At 38.4% G+C, this 25,358-nt stretch overlaps 1 protein-coding gene across 1 annotated transcript in view; it reads left to right on the forward strand.

Annotated features, from left to right (window-relative positions):
* KIF24 (kinesin family member 24) overlaps positions 1-25,358 on the forward strand; it is a 74,499-nt gene that overhangs the window by 31,705 nt on the left and 17,436 nt on the right. The window contains exons 3-8 of the mRNA XM_057721450.1: positions 102-291; positions 5,232-5,329; positions 8,054-8,269; positions 12,456-12,543; positions 19,563-19,684; positions 20,484-20,589. Coding sequence (XP_057577433.1) covers positions 102-291; positions 5,232-5,329; positions 8,054-8,269; positions 12,456-12,543; positions 19,563-19,684; positions 20,484-20,589 — 820 coding nt within the window. The remainder of the gene's footprint in view (positions 1-101; positions 292-5,231; positions 5,330-8,053; positions 8,270-12,455; positions 12,544-19,562; positions 19,685-20,483; positions 20,590-25,358) is intronic.

The following is a 25,358-nucleotide window of genomic DNA, read 5'->3' on the forward strand; positions in this document are numbered from 1 at the left end:
GTGTATTACACCTGATATATAACAAAATGTACTGATACTTTGACCTCTTAAGTAGCTTTATCCTATTATTGAAAATTAAAGCCTGCTTATAAACATATCAGCCAGAACACCTCAGAGAAAGAGAATCCTTGGACTGAGATGGAGAAAATCAGAGTTTGTGTTCGAAAACGCCCTCTGGGCATGAGGGAGGTACGTCGTGGAGAGATTAATATTATTACTGTAGAAGATAAAGAAACTGTATTTGTTCATGAGAAGAAGGAAGCAGTTGACCTCACACAATATATTCTGCAGGTATGATGCTTTCCTTTTGTGTTTGAAACTAACATTATCAAGTGTCAATTTTTTGTTTTTTGTTTGAGTAGCAGTACAAATTCTAAAATCAGTTTTCAGTTTGGGTGTTGACATTCATTCCTGATGTGACATTGCATTAAGTCATTATAAACCTTAGCCTTCGTTTTTTTAAAAAATATAGTGCAGTGGGAGATAAAAAACGTAACTTCTTTACTCTAGCGCAGTAGTGTTGCATCATACATTCACTTAACATGCTTTATGTGAATTTAATTATACATATTCAGTCAGAAAAGATTGAATGAGGGAATAAAAAAAATTTAAATAATGAACTGGTGGTAGACCGGACCAGTCACTGAGCGTATGCACCAGAGCAGCTGTGTGATGGTCACGCAGTCAGTCTCAATTCTCTCCTGTCTCTCACAGTGTGAACTTTTCATTCTGCTGAGTGTTAAGTCTGGAGTTTAATGATGGAGGATATATTTTTAAGCAACAAGACCCCAAACTGCCAGCCAACTGCTTATTTTGTTTCTCACTTGTGTTTGGGCCTAGACTTAATTTGGTAGAGATCAGGCTCCTGAGCAGGCTACTTTGTACAAGGTAGATTGCAGTGAGTAAATATAATCCAGAGATACGATTTCACATCGAACATATAAGGGTTTAAATAAAACACTTGTAGCTCAAACACATTAAAAAATGTTCACTTCCTGCCAGAATGATTACGATGAGTCCAAGGACAAAGGGTTTGATATTGAAAGGAATTTATTCCTAGCTGATAGGTACCCCTGCGATAATTCTTTCATTCTTTTATGAAAGCAGCAAACCCCACAGATGGAAGATACCATAATTCAGGTACTCTTAAAATTATGAAGCATTATGAATAATCTAAAACGGGATAATCCACCAGATGTTAAGATTTGGGAATTCAGAGTTTCTCTTACTCTAAATCTGCTTCCTTGAGTGTTTGTATTATGTTCGTTCTATTCTCTCTCTTCTCTCTCTCTCTCTCTCTCTCTCTCTCTCTCTCTCTCTCTCTCTCTCGGTTCAAAACCCAGTGACTGGGAGTTCCCTGGTGGTCTAGTGATTAGGATTTGGTTTTCACTGCCATGGCCTGGGTTCAATTCCCTGCCAGGGAACTGAGATCCTGCTAGCCACTCAGTGCAAAAAAAAAAAAGAAGTACAAAACCCTGGTAAAAAGGAAAGTAAAGTGGCATGTAATCCGGTGTGCAAGCAATTCACCTTAGTCAGCTGAGATTTGACTCTACTGGAATAAATCCTTTAGCACTGAAGTCAAGTTGTTAATACTCTCCCTTTCTTAACACTTGCATTGTTCTTTTTCTTTGCTTACCAAAATTGGGTTTCACAGTAACATTCAAAGCAATCTACTGAGTCTTTCTATGGGCACTAAATTACTAGGCCACTGTATAACCAACCCAATCACTTTAACAGCCTTATTGATTGCTGGTCAATGCATAATCTATTAAGTCTAGGTGGGAGGTACTTATATTGAAGATGGCCCAAATGACCAATTAGTTGTAATACTATCTAGTCACATGGCTACTTATAGCCATGGTAATAGCCCTATCCAATTACCATCTACCCAAGACTGCCTTAATGATGCTTCTGTCACAGTAATTCCATCAAGGAGGCATCATCTTAGCTTTTGTATTTTTCCATTATCCCAAAACACAATAACCTTACTTCTTTGTCATTACCATTGGTCAATACTTATTGAATACCCATAGTTTCCATAGCACTGTCTCTGCGGCTTGAACTTTGGACATTTGCTCTCATAGGTCAAAGTCCTTACCTGTCAATGCTTATAATATATGTGTTGAGAGGCCTTTTTTCTCCCCCTTTTTTCTTCCTTAAGTAGAAAGAAGAAAAGGTAGTCTCATAGCAAACATAGCAAATAAATATTGATACTAGATTCTTTGGGTTTTATTTTTAAACTTATTCAGAAATTCAAACAATAGGTTTATGTGTCCTTTAAATATCTTATCCTTTCAAATCTTTTGTTACTTAGTGTATGTGATCATATACATACAGTGTGCTGTCCTACTTACCATTAAATTTTATATCAACATAATGAGTGAAAAAACAAGGAAACAGATCTGTATGTGTTTCATTCCAATTTTTTAAAGAAAAAAATATATGTGAAAAAAAACATGGTACTGAAATATATCAGAGTCAATAGTGGCCATCTCTAGTGGTAGTAAGATTTACAGATAATTTGATTTTCTTATCTGTTGTTACCTATGTTTAAAATTTTTTCTGTAATCAGTAGTGTTGCTCATATATAAAAAAGTAAGAACTTTTAAATAGGATAGATTTACCTATTTCAAAATCAAAAGGGTATGCAATGAAGAGTATCTTTAATCCCATTTCCTCCTGAAGACAACCAGTATTACCTGTTCTAAGTGTATTTTTCCGGAGATATTCTATAAATAAATTTATAATCTGAAAAAAATTCTTTAAAAAATAAACTATGCAACTCTGATCATATCAAGGCTAAAATGATTTTCCCGACCAAGGATTGAACCCAGGCCATGTCAGTGAAAGCCCAGCATCCTAACTATTAGGCTATCCGGGAACTCCCTAAAGTGAATCTTAATCCAACCTCATTGATAAAATATGATCAAATGAAAGTATATGTGATGCATATGAATTATAATAGTAATCTTGCATGTTCATATGTCTTTCATGAAATATTCTTACAAAAATACTGGAAAAAACAGTACTTAAATCCTATTGGGAGGAAAGATACTAATTCCTTTAATCAATACATGCTTTCAAAGTGTTTACCCATTTATAGAAACAGAAGAATAGCCATATACTCAGTGAAATAAAACTCCCCAAAAAGGTATTTCCACATTTACTTCTGTTCATTTTTTTCTTGTTTTCCTGAGAAGTGCCAAAAATGCTTTTGACTTCCTACTTAACTACAAAAACCTACAGTGGTATTTGAGCAAAGAATGAATTTGTCTTCTTGCTTAAAGATCAGTTGTGAATTAGATATAAATCCTGCCCATTAAAGTCAGATTTTAGAAACATATTGCCATTTCAAGCTTAATCAAAAGTATAATGAACCCCCATCTACCTGTGACCCAGCTTCAATAGTTATATTTTACTGTTCTTTAAATCAGTCATATTTTTCAGAGCACTAAAAGTTCACAGATCTCTTTATCATGCTGCACAGATACATTTTTTTCTCACCTCCGAACTTCTGGAGATTTTTTTTTTTTTTTGGAAAGCACCGTGTGGCTTGAGGGATCTTAGTTCCCTGTCAAAGGATCGAACCCCCTCCCCCTGCAGTAGAAGCGTGGAGTCCTAACCACTGGACTGCCAGGAAATTTCCTGGATATTTTTTCTAAATGATAAATTTGACTTTGACTTTGTAGCCCCAGTTTCTTTCAGATGACCTAACAAATTTCCATTCTAATGTAATGTAGTGGTACATGAAACAGAATCAAACTTGAGGTACAGTGACCCATGATAAATTGGGTTAAGTCCACTTTTCCAGACTTGCCCATAAAATTTTTTCTTAACTGAATATTTAGAGCCGGCCCAAAAGGTAGCAGAAAATAGAGCCTCATCTCTCATTCATTATGTGTGGACTGCCATTATGATGCTGCAATCAGACTTGAAATTATTAGGATTTCTTATTCAGATATAGTTGGGCTGCCAACGTAGTGAGCCTCTAAATTATGCAAATAATCACGCCTGCTGAAGTAATGCTTTCTAGACCCAGCTTAATGGGGTCTCCTATCTCTCCTCTTTCAGATTAGCATGGTTTTTCATTTGGGAGTCATCTTGGGCTCCTTTCTCTCCCCAGTTATCACATCTAGTCATTGCCAAATTTCTCATGCATCCATTCCCTTTTTATTTCCTTTGTCATTGTCTAATTTAGACCCTTCTTAACCTCAGTAAAAACTGAATTACTAGTGTTTCTGTTTCCAATCCATTCACAGTATGAAACGAGATTAGTCTTCCAATAAAATGGCTCAGGTCATCCCTCTCCTTTGCAAAGTTTTTTGTCTTTCCACTTTTACTGAATTAAATATAAGCATTGCATCCCTTCCCTTAAGGCTGATGTCCCAAGGCCCCTACAACATAGTCCTAACATTATTTTCACCTTCTGTTTCACTTTTCTACCTGCCAAGATCCAATATTTCATTGAATCTTCCCTGTCCCCTAAACATTCTTTGTCCTTTCCTGCTTTGACTCTTTGCTCATGTTTACCCCTACCCAGAAAACCTTCCCCGCCTTAGTCCCTACCTCTTAAATTCCTCTTCTTCCCCCATGGCGCATTCTCAGTACAGCTTTTTCAGAGTGTCTTTCTCAATCAGAGAGATGATGTTTTTCTTTTGAATTCCACATATACTTGATTTCAAATTTTTTCTGCCTTATGGTCATTTGTATACTTGTCCACATTAACATCTTTAGATTGTGGAGTAGGGTAATGTCTATATCTTTGGGCCCCTTGAAGTGCCTATTTCAGTATACATGCTACCAGCTGAGCAATACATATTTATGGAATTATAAATTAAGCTCTGTAACCTATGGAATAAAGATCTTCCTCTAGAATTCCTCCCAAATTTCAAATATGCTGGCTCTAGCTGGGCTATGAGAATAATCTCCATAAAATTCAGTTCCTCTGCTAGACCTAAGGAGGATAGGCTCACTGTTGTACTCATTAACTTACTTCCCTTAAGAGAGAACAAAAATTGTGTGGTTTAGTTTTTACGTTATAAGAACATGTTTATAGAGATCTTAAGTAAAAGAAGGCCCTGTCATTTGACAGTTAATGATTGCTTATTTCTAAGTTTGTCATGGACAGTTTGTTAAAAATGTATTTGCGCATTTATTGTGTGTTAACTAGAATAGTGATGAAGAAAATCCAGAAAGTGTCTCTTTCTATAAAAATCAAATTTCTTTTTCAGCATGTTTTTTATTTTGATGAAGTCTTTGATGAGGCATGCACCAATCAAGATGTATACATGAAGACTACTCACCCACTCATTCAGCATATTTTCAATGGGTACGATAGAAATTATTTGCTCCTCCTGTCTTTTATTTTCTATTTTCCGTAAATCATATTTCTTTATGTTTTTCAGTTATTTTGAATTAAACATGAAATTGTGTTTTGACCTAATGAATTTAAACTCTTCTATAAAATCCAGTGTCTCTATTTATAGGACTCACAAAGCATTTATAAATATTTAGCAAAATTTCCATTTATACTGATGAAATTGATTTTCTGTGCTTATTAGTGGGAAAATATAAGCTGTCAACAATATTATTTCATCAAAAGTCCTCATAATAAGAAGGTGTAAGTGGTTGTAGTTAGTTTGAACTTTTGATAATAGGAATTATGTATTCTAGTTATAGTTTCACTGATATTTTCAAGTAGGATAGATAACTATCACCCACTTTTCATAGATGTGTTTTTTTAATTTTAAAATAATTATTCACATATAAACATTAAATGGGAGAGTAGGTACTAGGGGCCTCTCTTGTATATTTAAAATGTAGTCAGGTACAGGTAGAAAATGTTGAACAGCCTTCTAGAGTAGCTGATTTCGGAGTATTTTTACTTTTTTATTTATTTATTTATTTATAAATTTATTTATTGGCTGCATTGGGTCTTCTTTGCTGCTCACGGGCTTTCTCTAGTTGTGGTGAGTGGGGGCTATTCTTCCTTGTGGCACGAGGACTTCTCATTGCAGTGACTTCTCTTGTTTTGGAGCACGGGCTCTAGGCACACGGGCTTCAATAGTTGTGGCACATGGGCTCAGTAGTTGTGGCATGCAGGCTCAGTAGTTGTGTCTCATGGGCTTAGTTGCTCTGCGGCTTTTGGGATCTTCTTGGACCAGGGCTCGAACCCATGTCCCCTCCATTGGCAGGTGGATTCTTAACCACTGTGCCACCAGGGAAGTTCCTCATTGTGTTTTTTAATTTTAATTTTAATTTTCCCAGTGTCTAATGATACTGAGCATCTTTTCATGTGCTTATTGGCCATTCTGATATCTTCATTTGTCTGTTTTTTGTGTTATTTTTTATTGTTATGTAGAAGTTACTTTTTTTTTTTATGAGCAGATTAAAAAAGTGAAATCTCTGGGGACTTCCCTGGTGGTCCAGTGGGTAAGACTCTTCACTCCCAGTGCAGGGGGCCCAGGTTCAATCCCTGGTTGGGGAACTAGGTCCCGCATGCATGCTGCAACTAAGAAGTCCGCATGCCGCAACTGAAAAAGATCCCGCATGCTGCAACTAACACCTGGCGCAACCAAAATACATAAATAAATAAATATAAATAAAATTTTTTAAAAAGTGAAATCTCTTTCAGGTTCAATTTCTTATGTACCAAATTTAGGGAGTGCTTTTTGAGAGAGCAAGTTTCTAAAATAAGTTAGAATTTGAATGTTAAGACGTTATCAATAAAAAGATTAGGTGAAATTATTAGGTAAGTTCTATTAGTGAAATGTAATAAGAGCTTTCTTCATCTGTTGTTTTCTTTAAAAAGTTCATCACGAAAATGTTCAGAAGATAAGGTAGATTTTATTCTTTATTATTCTCATTCTGCTAGCTCTTCAGTGTGTTCAAATTTTCCTCCTGTAATTCTTTTCCTAACTGTGTCTCTGCCAGTGTATTCAAGTGCCCACACTGCTGGGAGCCATGATTTAAAAGGCAAGGAGTAACTGGTCTCTGCTTCTAAACAGCTTAAATCTGATTAGCTCCAGTCTATTGATTCTCACACTTCCATGGTTCCTTTGCTCTTGTTATATCATTCTTTCTTTGGTTTCTATCTGGCTTCACATCCTTTCTATATATTCATCTCTCTGCCCACCTCTAGCCTCCGCCTCCCCTGTGTCCACACATAGAATTTTTTTCTTGCTACAAGTAGCTACTTTTATCATTAATCCATGTGATTCCTGTTCAAGAGTCTGCAATAGCTACTTACTGCATAACATTATGTTCACTCTCTGCTTAGTACTACATAGTACTAGGACTACATAGTACATAGGACCCCACAGTACTCAGGTAATCTTGGCCTCATCTCCTCCTAAAACATACTACAGCTGGCAGGTTGGCCTCCAACTCTTCCGTCCACCTCTTATTTTGCAGTTTTTCACATTCATACAAGTTGTGTGTACACGCGCATATGCACATGCAAGAATAGTGACTCCCACTTAGAATCATAGGACATCAGGGCTAGAAGGGATCTTGGAAATCAAGCAACCCAATAAATTATTGATGAAAGTGAAAACTAAGGCCCTAAGAGTTCTTTCGTGAGTCCCTCAAATATTTTGCTTGATTTTACCTCTGTTTGAACTTCCTTAATACTCATATGGGTGGTCACCACTATCTTGTTAATCATATGATATTCTATTATTTATTGTATTTAATTCTCTATTACTCTTCTCACCAAACTTATCTTTCAGGATTAACACAATTTTTTTTTCTAGGATCCTCTAAAGCACCTAACATGAAGCTTTTTTTCCTTATCTTCTAGAGTTGTCTTATGGTCTTACCAGTTCCATAAAAAATTCCCATAAAAAAAACTCATGTACTGCTTTGAGAATTTTTTTCCTCCTCCCATGTTTTTATAATGTAAAGCCCTCTTCTCCTTAAAGGACTGTGTATTTTCTAGCTGAATTTTGTCAAGGATTCTTTTTCCACCTGACTTTTGTCATTTAAAAATCTGTGTGTAGATTAGCATTTCTCTTAATATTTAAAAGTAAATACAAATGATTTCTTCCCCCAGAGGCAATGCCACTTGCTTTGCGTATGGACAGACAGGTGCTGGAAAGACCTATACCATGATAGGAACTCATCAGAACCCAGGACTGTATGCTCTAGCTGCCAAAGATATCTTCAGACAACTAGATGTGTCCCAGCCAAGAAGGCACCTTTTTGTGTGGATCAGCTTCTATGAAATCTACTGTGGACAGCTTTATGACCTCCTAAATAGAAGAAAAAGGTATTGGATATAAGTGGGAAACTGTAAATCTGTTCTTTATTGTTTTAGGCCAGAGTCCCACTGAATCATGGGATTTAATGAGAGGCTTTGGTACACTAACGCCGTTTTGTGAAAGGAGAGTCTCCCGAATCAGATGCATTATTTTTTCAAACTGTCAACTCAGCTAGAGAAAAATGTAAATTAGCCTTCCATTAGTATTTTTTATGCGATCAATATCCTAATGCTCATCAAAAGTCTGTATCCCTTTTATTTTGGTCTGTGGAAAAGGTTATAATTTCAGGAAGTCAAGAAACCAACATATACTTAAATCCCTTCCTATTCTTTTGACCTTTTATTATACTGGAAGAACTATAAATAATGTTTCCCACTTCCTCTTGTTTTTCTTGTCAATAATCTTAGGGTAAACTTAATGATAGTTTTCTGATATCAGTAAAAAGAAAAGAAAATATTTTCTTCACATTAACTCATATAAGGCTTAAAGTGTTGCCCTTGCAACATAGTACAGTACTTTGGAAATATATTCATTCAGTAACTGATTTTAAATCCCTATTGTATTTCTCTAGCATAAAGTTTTGTTTAGGTTGAAACAGATGATTTTAACTGAGTTAAAATCAAAGTTGTGAAGGTATCAACTGACTGGGAGAACAGGGAGGAGAGAGAGGGAATAGGGAAAGTGGAAGGATAAAAGGTTGTCATGACAGAATTAACCAGGCCTGAGACATGTTGGGAGCAGCCACACTAGGTGAAGAGGAATGAGTTGAGGCTGAGCATGGTGGAAGTGTGGGGAAACCAAATCAGTGAAAGAAACTAGCCCCCAGCAAAGTTATCCAGGCCCCTACAAAATTGTCCAAAAGGTCGTACAAGTTTCATGTGCTCCAGGAAAGCACTGGAGTGAGGAGTAGGGGTGGAGGAGCAGCTGCAGTTCATGGAGAGCATGATAGGGTGGCCCCCATCATAGAGGAACGCTAGAGGATTGAGTAGCATAACTGGAGAGGTGAAGTGGGCTTAGGCGACCACCATCCTGTGGACCATTTCAACAAAAAAAGAGACCTTCAGTATGCCACAATTCAGAGAATGTACAGGTGTTGGGAGTTCAGTCATGACACAACTGCCAGATAAAGAAGGGTGCTACTTTGGGGTTGCTTTGGGGAAGAGTTGCTTTTTTTTCCTACTCTCTCTGTGTTGGTTTTGAAGCCCCAAGTTAGCTCCATCACAGCTTCTTTTTCAAGCCTCAGTACCCTTTTTTTAGGAGCCCTTTCCAGTCAGAATGGCCACTTCCTTTAAAGAATAGTTGGCATGAGAATAAAAGCCACTGTTGTGCTGTGCTCTGTGTGTGTGTGTGTGTGTGTGTGTGTGTGTGTGTTTTGTTTCTTTGTGTAAAGGGACAGTCAGGATATCCAGCTGTTTGTGAGTGCAGATCTTTAATGAATGACCCCAATATACTGCCCCGTATTTCTGCATTCTTTTTTTTTTTAAGCCCTTTATTGGAACGTAATTGCTTTACACTGTTATGCCAGTTTTTGCTGTACAGCAAAGTGAATCAGCTGCATCTACACGTATATCCCCATATCCCCTCCCTCCCGCGACTCCTTCCCATCTGCATTCTTTAATTATAGCCAAGGGGATGGGACTATGCTAACTCTTGGGTTTAAAGCTTCTCTAGGGCTCACTAGGGAAAACTCACACTTATTCTGCAAGTGTCTTGAGCTGTGAGATTTGGGGATTTTTTTTTTTTTAATGTCTCTGGTTAATTGGCAAAAATTTCTTTATTTCCTACCTTTCTGAGACTTCTGAAATGTACTGCTCCATTGATAACACCCTTTCTTGTTTGTTTAGAGCTGTTATGACTAACCCTGTTGTTTTCAAAATAAATTTTCTGTAAGAGGGTCTTTGACAAAGATAGATAGACGTATATGTGCTTAGTCTATGTCTTAAACTAGAAACCAAAGTTTAAAGATCTTAAAATTAACTCTTTAAAGTAGAAGATAAGTTGTCTTTATATCCTTGCATAAAAAGTGATAGAAATATACTTCTTGCATATATGATTTAAAAATACAGCAGTACATTTTAGGCTATTCATTAGGAGCCTTTCTGGGGTAAGCTTATTGCTGCAATAACAGCTACTCTATGCACCGAGCCCGAATAGAAATACGGAGATAGAGATTTTGGAGGAAGAGAGAGATGACTTTATTTTTCCACCAGGCAGAAGGAAAGACACAGCAGGCTAGCAACCTCAAGAACAGTACCCCCCTCCTTGGGGAATCGGAGAAGATTTCATATATGGGGCTCACGGTCTAGGGTACATGATAAGGATCAAAGTAGTGAAGGTCTTGCATTCTTTTTCCTTTGCATTATTTCAAAACAGTCGTAGCTGGGTCAGTCCACCTAGTAATTGGGGTCCATTTGCTTCTGGTCTGGCAACCTTCTTTCTGATAGGTAAAAGCTACAGGGGGCGATTTGTTACAAGGGGGCTTAGAGAATTTAAGCACCAGGATTTAATAAGGTTAGGGAGTGAGAGGCAAGTTAGGGGTGATAGGTGCCAAATGTAATTTACATAGTGTCAGGGAGTGAGGTTAGCTTTGTGAAGTACAAATCTAGTTACAGACACTACAGATTAGTGACAGTTAAAATAAAGCAAGGAATGATTAACTCTTTCAGGCCAGGTCATGTTTCTTCTCTAGCCTGTTCACTGTTCCCTTTATTTTTCTGGTTACCAGGAGGGGAAAAAAAACCTCGTTCCTATTTTTGTTGCAACAAGCTCAGGGTGTAGGGCTTGGAAAATATGTTCAGGAGTAATGTGAAGGCTCTAAAAGCTAGATCCTTCTTTTATTCCAGAAGCCTAACTGTTCCAATAGAGTTGTCTTCTGAGAGATCATGGGTATTGGTGAGGCTGTTTTCCTATCCTTCTGTAAAAATTTGGAAACTTAGGGTAAGGTTTAGACAGAGAAAAAATTTTTTTGAGAAAATCTTTTTTTTTCTTTTGGCTATGAAATGAAATTCCATTATTAATTTTAATCAATATCTTATTAAGGGAGAAAATAATCTTAGAGTTTTTGATAGATTCAGTGCATGCCCCTTGGAGGAACCAGTTTAATGATGATGGTAGACCATAACCATTCATTATGTTACACACAGGCCTGAGGCTTTCTGCTGCAACACCAGCTCTTCCTTGCTTCCTTAGAAGACGTATCAGGGGACTTCCCTTGTGGCGTAGTGGTTAAGAATCCGCCTGCCAATGCAGGGGACCCCCCAGGTTCGAGCCATGGTCTGGGAAGATCCCACATGCCGCAAAGCAGCTAAGCCCATGTGCCACAACTACTGAGCCAAAGTGCCACAACTATTGAAGCCCATGTGCCTAGAGTCTGTGCTCCACAACAAGAGAAGCCACTGCAATGAGAAGGCTGTGCACTGCAACGATGAGTAGCCCCTGCTCGCCCACTGCTAGAGAAAGCCCGCGCGCAGCAACGAACACCCAATGCAGCCAATAAATAAATTTTTTTTAAAAAGTAGAGGGTTGTCCCTCATAATTATTTTAAAAAAATGTATCAGGACTCCTTATGTTGCAAACATTTAGTAAAATAAAACCCCACTGTTACTGGCTTAAGCATTTAGGGAAGTCATTGGCTTATATAACTAGAAAGCCTAGAGGATAGTCAAGTCTTAGGGTCTTTTTACTCTGGCAGTTCAGGGATGTTATAAAGACCCTGTTTCTTTGCATCTCTCTGCTCTACCTTCCATGATGTTAGCTTCATTCCAAAACTGTCTCTCTTGTGAATGTAGAATAGTTGCCACTGCTCCCAGGGCCACATGCTTTCACTTCTAGAGAGAAAAAGAGAGCACCTAACAACCAGAGACTAGGACTTTATTTTGATGGGACCAGCAGAGAGCCCATATCCACTCTTGAATCAATCACCATAGCCAGGAATACACCATCCACTGATTGGCATAGGTCTGGGTTAAATGTTCATTATATTCTTGTAGCCAAAGATGCTGATTTGTTTTCAACAATCAAAGACTATCCCTGAAGCCTGGAGCTGGAGCCAGAAGGTGTGGGGGTGGGTGAAGAGAATGCATATCAATCCCACCCAAACAGCAAAACTGCTACTTAATGGGAGAGTGGTGGGTTGGGTTCTGGGGAGTCTGTTACTGGAGCTCTGCCGAACCAACCATATTCTTGCATCTGCAGGCTCTTCGCAAGAGAAGATAGCAAGCACGTGGTACAGATAGTGGGCCTGCGAGAGCTTCAGGTGAATAGTGTGGAGCTTCTCTTAGAGGTAATTCTTCCTCCTTTACTACCCCACTATAGCAGCCTAAGTACCAAGAAAGACTTCATTTTGCTATCTCACAAGTATAATGAACTCAGATTAAGGCAAATGGCAATGACAAACACACCATTTCACATTTATAAACTCTGAATCCTCCTCTGAGAGGATGGCTTCTTTCTCTACAAAATTGTGGTCTCAATGCCTTGATAGTGGGAAGTAAGGCATGTGGGAGACCCTAATGCGTGAGAGGATAGTTTTGAGCCAGTTTCAAAAGCTGCTAATGTGTATTTTTATGGTAGTAGGCTCTGGTAAAGGCTGCTGGAGAGAAATATTCTATTTATTTATTAATTTATTTATTGGCTGCTTTGGGTCTTCGTTGCTACACACAGGCTTTTTCTAGTTGTGGTGAGTGGGGGCTACTCTTCATTGCAGTGGGCAGGCTCCTCATTGCAATGGCTTCTCTTGTTGTGGAGCACGGGTTCTAAGCTTGCAGGCTTCAGTAGTTGCGGCACATGGGCTCAATAGTTGTGGCTCTCAGGCTCTCGAGCGCAGGCTCAATAGTTGTGGCTCATGGGCTTAGTTGCTCCACAGCATGTGGGATCTTCCTGGAGAGGGATCGAACCTGTGTCCCCTGCGTTGGCAGGCAGATTCTTAATCACTGCACCACCTAGGAAGTCCCAATATTCTATTTTAAATATAATTTTTAGTGGGTAATACCTTCACATGGATTCACAATTCAGAAAGTACAATGAAAATATTCCTTCCATTCCCTTTTCCTAAGGAACTAATTTATTTTTTTAGTTTTTTGTGTAACCTTCCAAAGATATTTTAAAATCTGCTTTTTCATGTTCACCCTTTTAAAATACACAATTTAGTGATTTTTTTAGTATTTTCAAAAAGTTGCGCAGCCATCACCACTATCTAATTCCAGTACATTTTCATCGCACAAAAATGAAACCCTGTAGCATTAGCAGTTACTCTTTATTTCCCCTGTGCCTGGTGCCTGACAACCACTAATTTCTACCTCTGTGAATTTACCTATTCTGGCCATATCATATAAATGTAATCACACATTATGCAACCTTTTGTCTCTGCCTTCTTTCACTTAGCATAATGTTTTCCATCCATGTTGTTAAATATATCAGTACTTGATTCCTTTTTATGGCCAAATAATATTCTATTGTATGGATATACCATATTTTATTCATCCATTAGTTGATGGGCATGTGGGTTGTTTCAAACTTTAGGCTATTATGAATAATGCTGCTATGAACATACAAGATTTTGTGTGGACATATGTTTTCAGTTTTCTTGAGTATATGCCTAGGAGTGGAATTGTTGAGTCATACTTTCTGGTGAGCTGCCATACTGTTTTCCAAAATGGCTGCACCATTTTATACTCCTACCAGCAATGTATGAAGGTGGGTATTATTTTAAAAGCTCCCAAGGTGATTCTAACATGCAGCCATCATAGTCATTCTACTATATCCAATAAGCCTGGCTAGAGTCAAAGGGAGAGGGCTAGAAGGACAGGCTGGGTACTTGACAATACCCACCTTTAGAACAGCTTTACAGTATATGCCTCCAGGGACTTGGGTATGTGAAATAGCGAGGTGGCTTTTTCTAACAGTTTCTTTTTCTTGGCACAAATAGGTAAATTTTGTTTAAGGCCTGGGACCTTGTATTTATGTGATTTTTTTCAGATTCCTGAGTCCTGTTATCCAAAATCCAAGAATGGCACCTTATTGTGGCTATTTTAGATAGTCACCTAAGAGCCAAGAGCCCCTTTCTAGTGATTGCAAAGGCAGGCGCAGAACAAAAGTGTGTGGGACATGTCGAAGGGCTCCCCTGAGACTGTTGAGCATTCTTAACCTGTCCAGAGCTCCCTCCACAGCAGAGTCCTAAGGAAATTGTTTCTCATATACCTATTCCCTGTGGTCCTCTTGCCCCTACCTTCCCTAGTCATTCCTTCATTTGGCTGAGAGTTTCAGCAGAGTTGGTCATCATGATGCTGTTGTCCCTGGAAATTAGGCTTATTGAATGGTAAAGGATCAAATACTAAAAGGAAGTCCCTCTTCCTTGGCTATGGGTCATAACTATGTTAGTAGGCAATCTGGTGTCAGATCACTCTCACCCTGAAAGAGTTTATGGCACTGCACTATCCTAAGGTGTGTTTTCTAAGACAAGCAGAAGTTTCTTGTTAGTGAACATGTTACTGCCATTGATACCCTCAGTCTGTAATACATATGAGGTTGTACAAGAAGGAAGCCAGCTGAAGTCAAGGTGGAAAGTTGATATAAATTATGGATATCTGACATGGTTACCCTCATAAACATTTACTGACTTGAAACAACAGCACTTGGTAACTCAGGTGTCACACTTTCACTCTGTCTCAGGTGTCACCATTCACGCTTGCTCAGGTATCAGCTGTGTGTTTGCTTAAGTGTCACCCTCAGGTATCATCTTCATGTATGTCACCACCGCAGATCACCCTCAGGCTCACTCAGGCATGGCCACTTGTTGCCTGCCTGCACAGCTGGCAGCTTCATTTTTCACACAGGATTGTTCTTCCTCCAAGAAGTTTCTTTTTCCAGGTATATTTTATTACCTGGTCTTACCAATGCAGGGACCAGAATTTCCCTGCCTTTACAGAGGACTCACTGATTCATCCTGATTTGGAATTAAGATTTTGTTTGTCAGGCAAATGATGGGCATTTTTTTACTTGTAGAGGTTTTGGGGTTTTTAAGTCATTCCTACAGACATTTCGTGTACTTATAGGTATCCATTTCCGAACTTCTAATAAATCTGTTTTGTGTTTTAACATTGCCTTGTCAGTAATTGGTAGTAGGGACCCACAGAGCAAGAGCTTACCCTAGATAAACCCAAGTGATAGAGACTTAGTCTATACACAGTGCCTATCCTACTGAAGAGCTCATAGCCATCCTTTGGTATTTGTGCAGGAAGCTTAGTGATTAAAGTTTGGATGGAGCTGGGTCCCAGTGCCGTGTGTCCTTGAGCACATCCTTTACCTTTCTGAGCCTGAAACATGTGAATGTTAGCAGATGATTGGGTTGGATGATAAAGAAATGAGATAATATATGTATAATGCTTACTGTGTTCCTAGTTAAATTTGTCATGTCTATTATTCTCATTAATAAGTCTGTGAATATTTCCCAGTGCCACATAATGTAGCTGTTGTCTCTACTTTCTATTGTAGGAGGTCCCTATTTTACTACTCACATAACATGTTTTGTCTAAAGGACCTACATTTAGAAACTTGCCCAACAGACGTTAGTTATAGAAAGAGTAATTTGAGAAGAAGGTGGTAGTGAGAAGAAAGGGGGGGCCTGGTGATTTTTAAGGTGATTGCATTAATTTTTTTTTAAGAACTTTTTTTGAGATACAGTTAACATACAATAAACTGCATATATTTAGAGTGTACAATTTGATTTTTTTTTCTTATTAGTAATGTATATATGGCAATCCCAATCTCCCAATTCATTCCCCCCCAACTCTCCCCGCTTTCCCCACTTGGTGTCCATATGTTTGTTCTCTACATCTGGGTCTCTATTTCTGCCTTGCAAACCGGTTGATTTGTACCATTTTTCTATGTTCCACGTATATGTGTTAATATATGATATTTGTTTTTCTCTTTCTGACTCACTTCACTCTGTATGACAGTGTCTAGGTCCATCCATGTCTCTACAAATGTCCCAGTTTCATTGCTTTTTACAGCTGAGTAGTATTCCATTGTATATATGTACCACATCTTCTTTATCCATTCCTCTGTTGATGGACATTTAGGTTGCTTCCATGTCCTGGCTATTGTAAATAGTGCTGCAATGAACACTGGAGTTAAGGTGATTGCATTAATTTTGCTCTGTTCTTAGACTTGCATCTCCCCAAAGTAGACTGTCTCTTTTTCTTCTTTATCTCCTTCCCTTCCCTCCTTCCTTCTTTCATTTTTAAATTTTTAATTGTACTTTGGGAGCCCATGGAATCTCATGTTGATCCATAAAGCTGTATTTCCCCACAAAACTCTGATTATTTTACATTTTTTATTTATTTATTTTTATTGTTTTTTGGCCACGTTGTGCAGCATGTGAAATCCTAGTTCCCTGACCAGGGATCAAACCCACAACCCCTGCACTGGAAGCATGGAGTCTTAACCACTGGACCACCAGGGAAGTCCCTACATTTTTTAAAAGAAATAGTTTTTTTGGAAGTTTACACAAAGATGTTAGTTCTTTAGTATGTTTTCTTTAATTAATATTTATTGAGAACTTATGATGTGCCAATTGTAGTACTAAGTGCTCTACATACTACATATTATCTCTTTTAGTCCTCAAAAGTAACCTATGAAATTACCATTCTGTAGATGAGAAGCTGAGAAGTTGTGATTTGCTGACGTTCTCACATCACAAATGTTCAAAAAACCATATTATCAGAGCTGGTATGTAAACCCAGGCAGTCTAACTTCAGATTTCACTCTTAACTGCTACACTTGGGTTGTATGTTATTTACAAAAGTCTGTCTAATGAGCTTCACAGACAGCCTCATTTTTACTTCCCAGAGCTAAGCTGCTTTATTCCTGAAACAGCTCAGCTGTTTCTATTTCTGAAAAACATGGTGATTGCAGACTGTTATTGAAGCTGAGGAAACTGAACTGTGGACCAGAAATTCCTTCATGTCTTCCCTAAAAGGCATTTAGTCAGGAAAGTTCGCCTCAACATGTTAAATTTTCTGACTCACTCATAGGTACCTAGTACATCATGGTGCAATGAAAAGCCAAGTATAAAACTGTATAGGGACTTCCCTGGTGGCACAGTGGGTAAGAATCCGCCTGCCAATGCAGGGGACACGGGTTCGATCCCTGCCCGAGGAAGATACCACGTGCCGCGGAGCAACTAAGCCCGTGCGCCACAACTATTGAGCCTGAGCTCTAGAGCCTGTGAGCCACAACTATTGAGCCCATGTGCCGCAACTACTGAAGCCCACACGCCTGGAGCCCGTGCTCTGTAACAAGAGAGGCCACCGCAGTGAGAAGCCCTCACACCACAAGGAAGGGTAGCCCCCGCTCGCCAACTAGAGAAAGCCCGTGTGCAGCAACGAAGACCCGACACAGCCAGTAAAATAAATAAATTTATAAAAAAAAAAAAAAAGAATCTGCCTGCCAATGCAGGGGGACATGGGTTCGATCCTTGGTCCAGGAAGATCCCACATGCCGTGGAGCAACTAATCCCACACGCCAAAACTACTGAGCCTGCATGCCGCAACTACTGGAGCCTGCATGCCTAGAGCCTGTGCTCCACAACAAGAGAAGCCACTGCAATGAGAAGCCCACACACCCCAATGAAGAGTAGCCCCCATTCACCACAGCTAGAGAAAGCCCGTGCACAGTAATGAAGACCCAGTGTAGCCAATAAATAAATAAATAAATGAATAAATATATATATTTGTCTTCTACAAACCCCATGAAGGGACGGGGAGAATTTTTAAATGCCTACATTTGTGATTTGTGTAAGCAATATGCTTGAGGATAAAGGAAGGATCATAGAGAAGTTAAGTGACTTATCCAAGGTCACACAGGCAGAATATGGTCAGGCTAGGGATAGAAGCCAGGTACCCTCTCCCACATGTAGTCAATGTTGCTGCTTTTGCTGGAATCTAATGAGAGCTCAGAGAGGCCTCAAGGCCATACCTAGTCAGAAACTGTGGATGCTGACAGGAAAACTCAAGGGGTGACCTGGTGGTTCATCCCCAAGGGAGTCAAGAAAGACTGTCTTCTGAGGTTCTATTATATTTTTTTAATAAATTTATTTATTTATTTATTTACAAAATGAGTGCATTTAAAATTTGATTCTAAATTTGGTTCTAAAATACAATTCTAAATCTCACAGATAATCTTTAGAGATGTAGCTATCGCTTAGGCCATGGAGGAATTTATCAATATTATTAGTTAATATTTTGGAAAGTACCTGCCCCTGCTTGTGAAGATATTTTATGGACTATTGTTGATGTTTGACTCTGTCCACTTTTGGACTCTTAATTTGGAAACTGTAGCTATGTTCAATATGATAAAAATTAAAATTCTGAGAGATTAAGAAAAAAATGGGATAGGACTTCCTTAGTCTAGTTCACTGCAAAATAGATGAATTTATCTTAAGTGCCCCACAGTATAGTAGAAACCACATGGGCTTTGGAATCAGACGTACTAGATATGGAATTTGGTTCTGCCACAGCTGTTTGTGAACAAGTCAACCTTTGCATTTATTCCTCAGCTGTAAACTAGGCATAATAATCATACTCACCTCACCTTAGGCTACTGTGAGGATTCTGTCAAATATTTTTAAAGTTCTTCACCTTTCTGATTCTCAGTAATCAACACCAGGATATTTATATATGGCTATGTTTTCAGTGGCTTGAGGCCATTCCTGAGGCTTCACCTCTTCTCCCCCATTCCTTTGTGGCCAGAGGGACCCACAGTAGTCTTTACTCCCATTTGGTGGGGCAGTGGTCTCGAAGGAAATCATGAGCTCATGGCAATTGTGATAACTCATCACTTCCACGTTCCCACACATCAGGCCTGGTCTCCTTTATGACTACATTGTAGTGGAACAGGTGGATGTGGTCATTCATTTTGTGGTGCACGTTTCTGTCCTTTGCTTCAGTTACTACGACAGATGGGTATTATGGGACCTTACTTTGGAGCCGAGTTATGCCCTGGGGATTTCAGTCAGGATAAATCCATCAAAGATATTAAAAAGAGTATATGAGATCAAGAAGTAAATTAGCTCTTGAGCTATTGAATGTTCTCCCCCAAGAGTAGTATTCCGCATTGTTTTCATTGCTCTTGGGTACTTATTCTGTATGATTTAGTGTTGAAGCAGCTTTCCTCATAGAGGGAAAAGACTGCAGTGTACTGACAAAGCTGTATGTCTGGTCTCTACTGCTCTCAGCCAACTCTTAAGAGCTAGAGGGCTTTGTTTACTCCTTGCAAAAATCAACCTGTGGATTTTATTTTCAGGTGATCTTGAAGGGCAGCAAGGAGCGCAGCACTGGGGCCACTGGAGTTAATGCAGACTCCTCCCGCTCTCATGCTATCATCCAAATTCAGATCAAAGATTCAGCCAAGAGGACATTTGGCAGGTGCGCTGGAAATATGCAGGGAATTGCATTGTCTGCCTTTCCCTAATGTGACTTTGAAATATGTGTTGTCAACAACGGGACATCCTGCCACTGTGGAGTTCTTTATTTCAGGAATACACAGTAGAGTTATTAGCTCTGAAATAAATCATTGTACTAAAGTGCCATCAGTTGATTAACCGTGAAGTAATGACCTATTGTTGGTCAACCCTAAGTTATTAAAAGGGACATTGATTGCTTCTAATGTGAAACACAGTATCAGTAGAGAAACAGTAGGAAATGCATCCCAGAGCTTACAGGCGAGGGGGAAAAAAGGAAAATTAATCCATTCTTGAAAGAAACCATAAGACAATTGGGTACATTCATTGCCTCTCTGGTGCTATCTTAGCAAACTCTGACACAGTGATGGATGAGCTTATCTCACCTCTGAGTAATGAGTTTTTTTTGGGGGGGGGGGGAGCGGGTGCTGGAAAGCAGCCCACAAAAGTTTCTATTTAATTATCTAAGTGGTCACCTAAGTGATTTGAATTGTGGTCATTTAGTCTTATGGGAAGAATGTTTAATTAATTTTAGTCATACTTTCTCACAAATGATTAAAACCACAGAAGGGTCTAGGTGAACAGTGCCAGCAGTAGCTGACAGATTAGAATCTTGCAATACTTTTGGAAAGCTGACAGTAATGTCTTTTACTTTCATGAGGATGGGTCAGTTTTGATTTCTTCCTGGGGTCACAAAAATGCTGGCTGATGTAAAAGTAAACCAAAGCCCCAAAGAAGTCATCCCTGCTGTGTCTTTTCTCTAGGATCTCTTTTATTGACTTGGCTGGCAGTGAAAGAGCAGCAGATGCCAGAGACTCAGATAGACAGACAAAGATGGAAGGTGCAGAAATAAACCAGAGTCTTCTGGCTGTAAGTTGTTCAAAACCTTTAATCTGAAAATCCTTCTTGAGAGATTTTGCCCCTCTTTACGTGCAGCCAAAGTGGGTGAGGGTGGGATGGAATAAGGCAATGGAATTCTAAGCTTGGAGACAGAGGCTGTCCAATCAGATTCTCAGCAGTTCTAGACAACTCTTCCTTCTCTCCCTGCCTTCTCTTCCTCTGGTCAATCTCTGCCAGTTAGGAACAGAGAAGTATTTCTGCAGTTGCTTGAATGGTTAACTTATGTACACTTCCTCCCTCTCATCAAGTTTTAAAATTATTTTTTCAAACATATAATAGTAGAACAAATAGTATAATGATCTCCCAAATACTTGTCACCCAGCTTCAACATGTGAAGAATCTAACCAACCCTTTTCTTCCCCTGGTAGGATTATTTTAAAACAAATCCTGTTGTCATGTCATTTCTTCCACAAAAAGTTCATGATGTATCTCAGAGATAAAGACTCTTATTTTTTAACATAACATAATACCATTGTCATACCTAAAGAAATAATTATTTAATGTTACCTGTTATCCAGTAAGTATTACAATTTTACCAGTTGTCCCATAAATGTCTTTTTACAGTTGATTTACTGAAATCAAGATACAAACGAGATCCTCGGATTGCTTTTGGTTGATATGTTTTTTATTCCATATCAGTTCTTCCCCCCCACCCCCCTTTTTTTTTGTATTAATGTATCTGTTGAAGAAAAGTCAGTCTCTTGACCTGTGAGATTTCCCACATTCTGGATTCGGCTGACTGCATCCCCATGTTTATGTTAAACACAGTATTCTATCCTCTATTTTCTATGACGTGGTTAAGGTTTACATTTGTGCTATCCAAAACGATAGCCACCAAGTCACATGTGGCTGTTGGGCACTTGAAATGTGACTAGTCTGAACTGAGATATGCTCTAAGTGTAAATTACATATTGAAGCATATAAAATACCATTAATATTTTTTCATATTGATTACATGCTGAAATATTTTTGGATGTATCAATTAAAATATATAATTAGATTATATATTTACTATAATATATAATTTCATCTGGTTTTATTTCTTTTTAATATGGCTATTATAATAACTTAAAATTACATACATGGTTTGTATTTGTAGCTCACATATTTCATTGGGAAAATGCTGATCTAGAGGCTTGATCAGATTTAAGTTCTGTTTTTTTGGCAAGAATAATTCATGAGTAGTTCTTAGACTTCCTATAGGAACACATCAGGAGGTACAGAATGTCTGATAATCTCTTTTTGTGATTTTGAAGTGTTATCAGTCTAATTCCTCCATTATTATGTTTCCCACCAACATTTTTTTAAATATATATTTTATGTATTTGTTTATTTTGGGCTGTGTCAGGTCTTAGTTGTGGCATGTGGGATCTTTCCTTGTGGCACATGGGCTCTTCGTTACGGCATGCGGGCTCCAGAGCACACAAGCTCAGTAGTTGCAGCATGCTGGCTCTGTAGATGTGATGTGTGGGCTCCAGAGTGCACAGGCTCTGTAGTTGTGGCATGCAGGCTCAGTAGTTGCAGTGTGCAAGTTTAGTTGCCCTGTAGTATGTGGGATCTTAGTTCCCAGGACAGGGATCGAAGCTGTGTCCCCTGCATTGGAAGGCAGATTCTTAACCATTGGACCATCAGGGAAGGAGGGATCCTGGCAACCTTTTCCGAGTTATGGTTTTAGCAGCCGTCAATGAGCATTACCTTTATCCATTGCTTCATTAGGGATTCCAGAATAGTGATATTCTAATTCTAATATTCCTTCTGTATTAACTAGAAAGAACTTTTCCCTATCTGATTATCCTGAAATATAATTTATACAATGGAAGCAACATAAACACTTGATTTTTTGCTTCACTCACCAGTTTTCAGAATAAGTTGATGTCCTGGGAACCTAAACATGGCCATGAGTTTGTAGTTGTTGTTGCTTACTTTTTTGTTTATTTTCATATTATTATAAACTTTTTTTTTTTTTTGCTTCTTAAATTATACATTTTTGGCCAGTGGGAGTCTTTTCAAGTATGTTCCTATGTCTTTTTGACACAACCCTACTAGTCCCTGGCGTTCTAGTATGACACGATGTTGTAGGCTCATCTGCTACATTTTTTCCCCATACCCTGAATCAGCCATTTCTTCAACAAGCCTTGGTTTTAGAGGGAAATGGTATTTAAAGGAGTGCTAGTGGTGCTTACTACCACTCTGTTAGTCCTTGCTTGTAGATCTTTTTGGTGGACAGAACTTGGAAATAGTTGTTGTTTTTTTTTAAGGGAAAAGTATATCAGGAATTCATACTAATAAATCAATTCAAAATTACGACTACAGGATTTTTGCTTAACTTTTTTGAATTTATAGTTCTCTCCCATTTCTCTTATGCTAAAATTCTTAGTTCCTAACAACATTAATATAATTTATTTGCTCTACTTCAATATATATGTGTACCAAAATGATGTTAATATTACTCCTAATATGATTACTGAATTCAGATTAAGATTTCTTTGCAGTTTCCTTTTTACCTTTAAGTTGTATCCCACTAGGGATATACAGTCATAATATTGTGTGCAAAGTCAGTTGAAATAATTCTCTGTGTTTAAGCTTACCAATTTCATATTGAGTTAACATAAAAATTATAAAATAAGCCACATTTGGATAAGTCTAGTGTTCATCCCTGTCACTTCAATCCTGTTACCTCCCTCCCCATAGATAACCATTTTCTACCAATATATGTTTGTATTCACCCCTTTCTCAGGAGAAGAAGAAAGTAGCATACTCTAAACACTGTTCTGCACTTTGCTTTTTTCATTTAACAATATACTGGAGCTCACTCCATGGCTCTGTACAGAGATTCTTTTCCTTTTTATATCTGCATAGTCCTGCCTTGTGCCCCCTCCACAGTATTTAAGTCCTTTTGATCAGAACTGAAATCTCAGGCTAGACACATTATTTCCAGGCCTCATGAGGGACAAATTGGGATGCTGAGAGAGGTGAGAGAATTAACATCTTTTTATTACTGTTTAAAATTTTTGAATAATTTTAGATTTTTAAAAAGTTGCAAAAATAAGCACATAGCATTCCTTCACGCAGCCTAGGTTCCTAATGTTAACATCTTACATAACTGTAGTAAAGTGATCTAAATCAGGAAATGAACATTGATATGATACTATTAACTATCTACAGACCTTGTTTGAATTTCATCAGTAGTCCCACTAATGTTCTTTTTCGGGTCCAGGATTGTATGTTACATTTAGTTATCATGGCTCTGTAGTCTCCTCAGTTTTTGTCAGTGGTGACCTTAACATCTTTGAAGAATGCTAGCCAGTTATTTTGCAGAATGTCTCTGAACTTGGGTTTGTATAACTTTTTTTCATTATTAGATTCAGGTAATGAATTTTTAGCAAGAATACCACAGAAGTTGTACACTTCTCAGTGTATTGTATCAATCAGTATGGCTTATTACTGGTGATGTTAAACTTGATCTCTGAGTTAAGGTGGTTTGTGCTAGGTTTCTCCACTGTAAAGTTATGATTATTCCCTTTGTAATAAGTATCGTATGGAGAGATACTTTGAAACAATGCAATTATCCTGTTTACATCACACTTCCGCTGCCTGATTTTAGTATCCATTGATGATTCTTACCTGCAGCAGTTATTACTGTGGTGTTTACCTGATGAGATTTTCTATGTTCATCATTCTACATTAATTAGTTAGAATTCTACTGTAAGAAAGAGCTGTTTTTTCTCTTTAATTTATTTATTTGATTATTTACTTATAATAGTAAATGGGTATTTCTTTTATTTGCTAAATTAGAATCCATTTCTATCATTATTTATTTTCATGCTCAAATTATCCCAGATGGCCATTGGGAATTCTTTCAGGTTGGTTTCTATATCCTTTTGATATGTTTCCATTATTTTTTGAGCATCTCCTTGCCTTTTGGCACTACAAGGTGTCACACACTCTTCGCTTCTCTAGCCCTGAAATCAGCCAATTCTCCAAGGAGCCCCAGAACCAATATATTTTGAGCATGTACTATATGCTAATCAGTTTACTCTTCACAACAACAAAGCAGGTTCTCTTATTCCCACTTTATAGATCAGGATTCTGAAGCTCAGGTTAAGTGAATTGGCCAAGGAAAGAAATCTTTGATTCTCATATTTAAATTTATGGCCCAGGAATTAACTGGGAAACCTAAGAAGTACCTGTGAAGTTGGAGAACCCTTTGGGGCTTGACTATGTCTATCTCACATGGGTGTAAAGGGGCCTGAGAACAAGCCTTATAGAATAGGATCTTGTGCTTTGTGAGGTGCACAGAGGTGCCCCTTTTTACTTTCCTGGGTATTTCCCTTGGTTTTCCCTTAGAGTTTAGTAAAGTCTACTTTCCATTCTGATTCAAAGGCTAAAGGGACCCAAGGGCTCATAGAGATTGATGGCCACACTTGGATTTGAGTACGTAAGAGGCAGATGTAAGTCGCCAGGTTTGGTTACCTGTTCGTCCCTTCTAGAGAATCTTCCCAGTGCTAAAGTTTGGGGATATTGGACTGACTTGTAATAAAAGAGGAAATTCCCTTATACCTTCTTCTAACCCTGCAGCTTCTTGGAAAAAGAGGGGTTAGCTGTGGGCATCTGTGGCTGCTGCCAGGAACAGCCACAACAAACTCTCAAGGCTAATTACCTGTTCTTGGTGAACTCCCAGCACTGGCACTTCCAAGTGATTCCTTCTGTTCTCTTCCCTCCCTGTCTTCTCATTTACT

This window comes from Hippopotamus amphibius, chromosome 2 (genome assembly GCF_030028045.1).
Source record: "Hippopotamus amphibius kiboko isolate mHipAmp2 chromosome 2, mHipAmp2.hap2, whole genome shotgun sequence".
Classification (NCBI taxonomy): Eukaryota; Metazoa; Chordata; class Mammalia; order Artiodactyla; family Hippopotamidae; genus Hippopotamus; species Hippopotamus amphibius.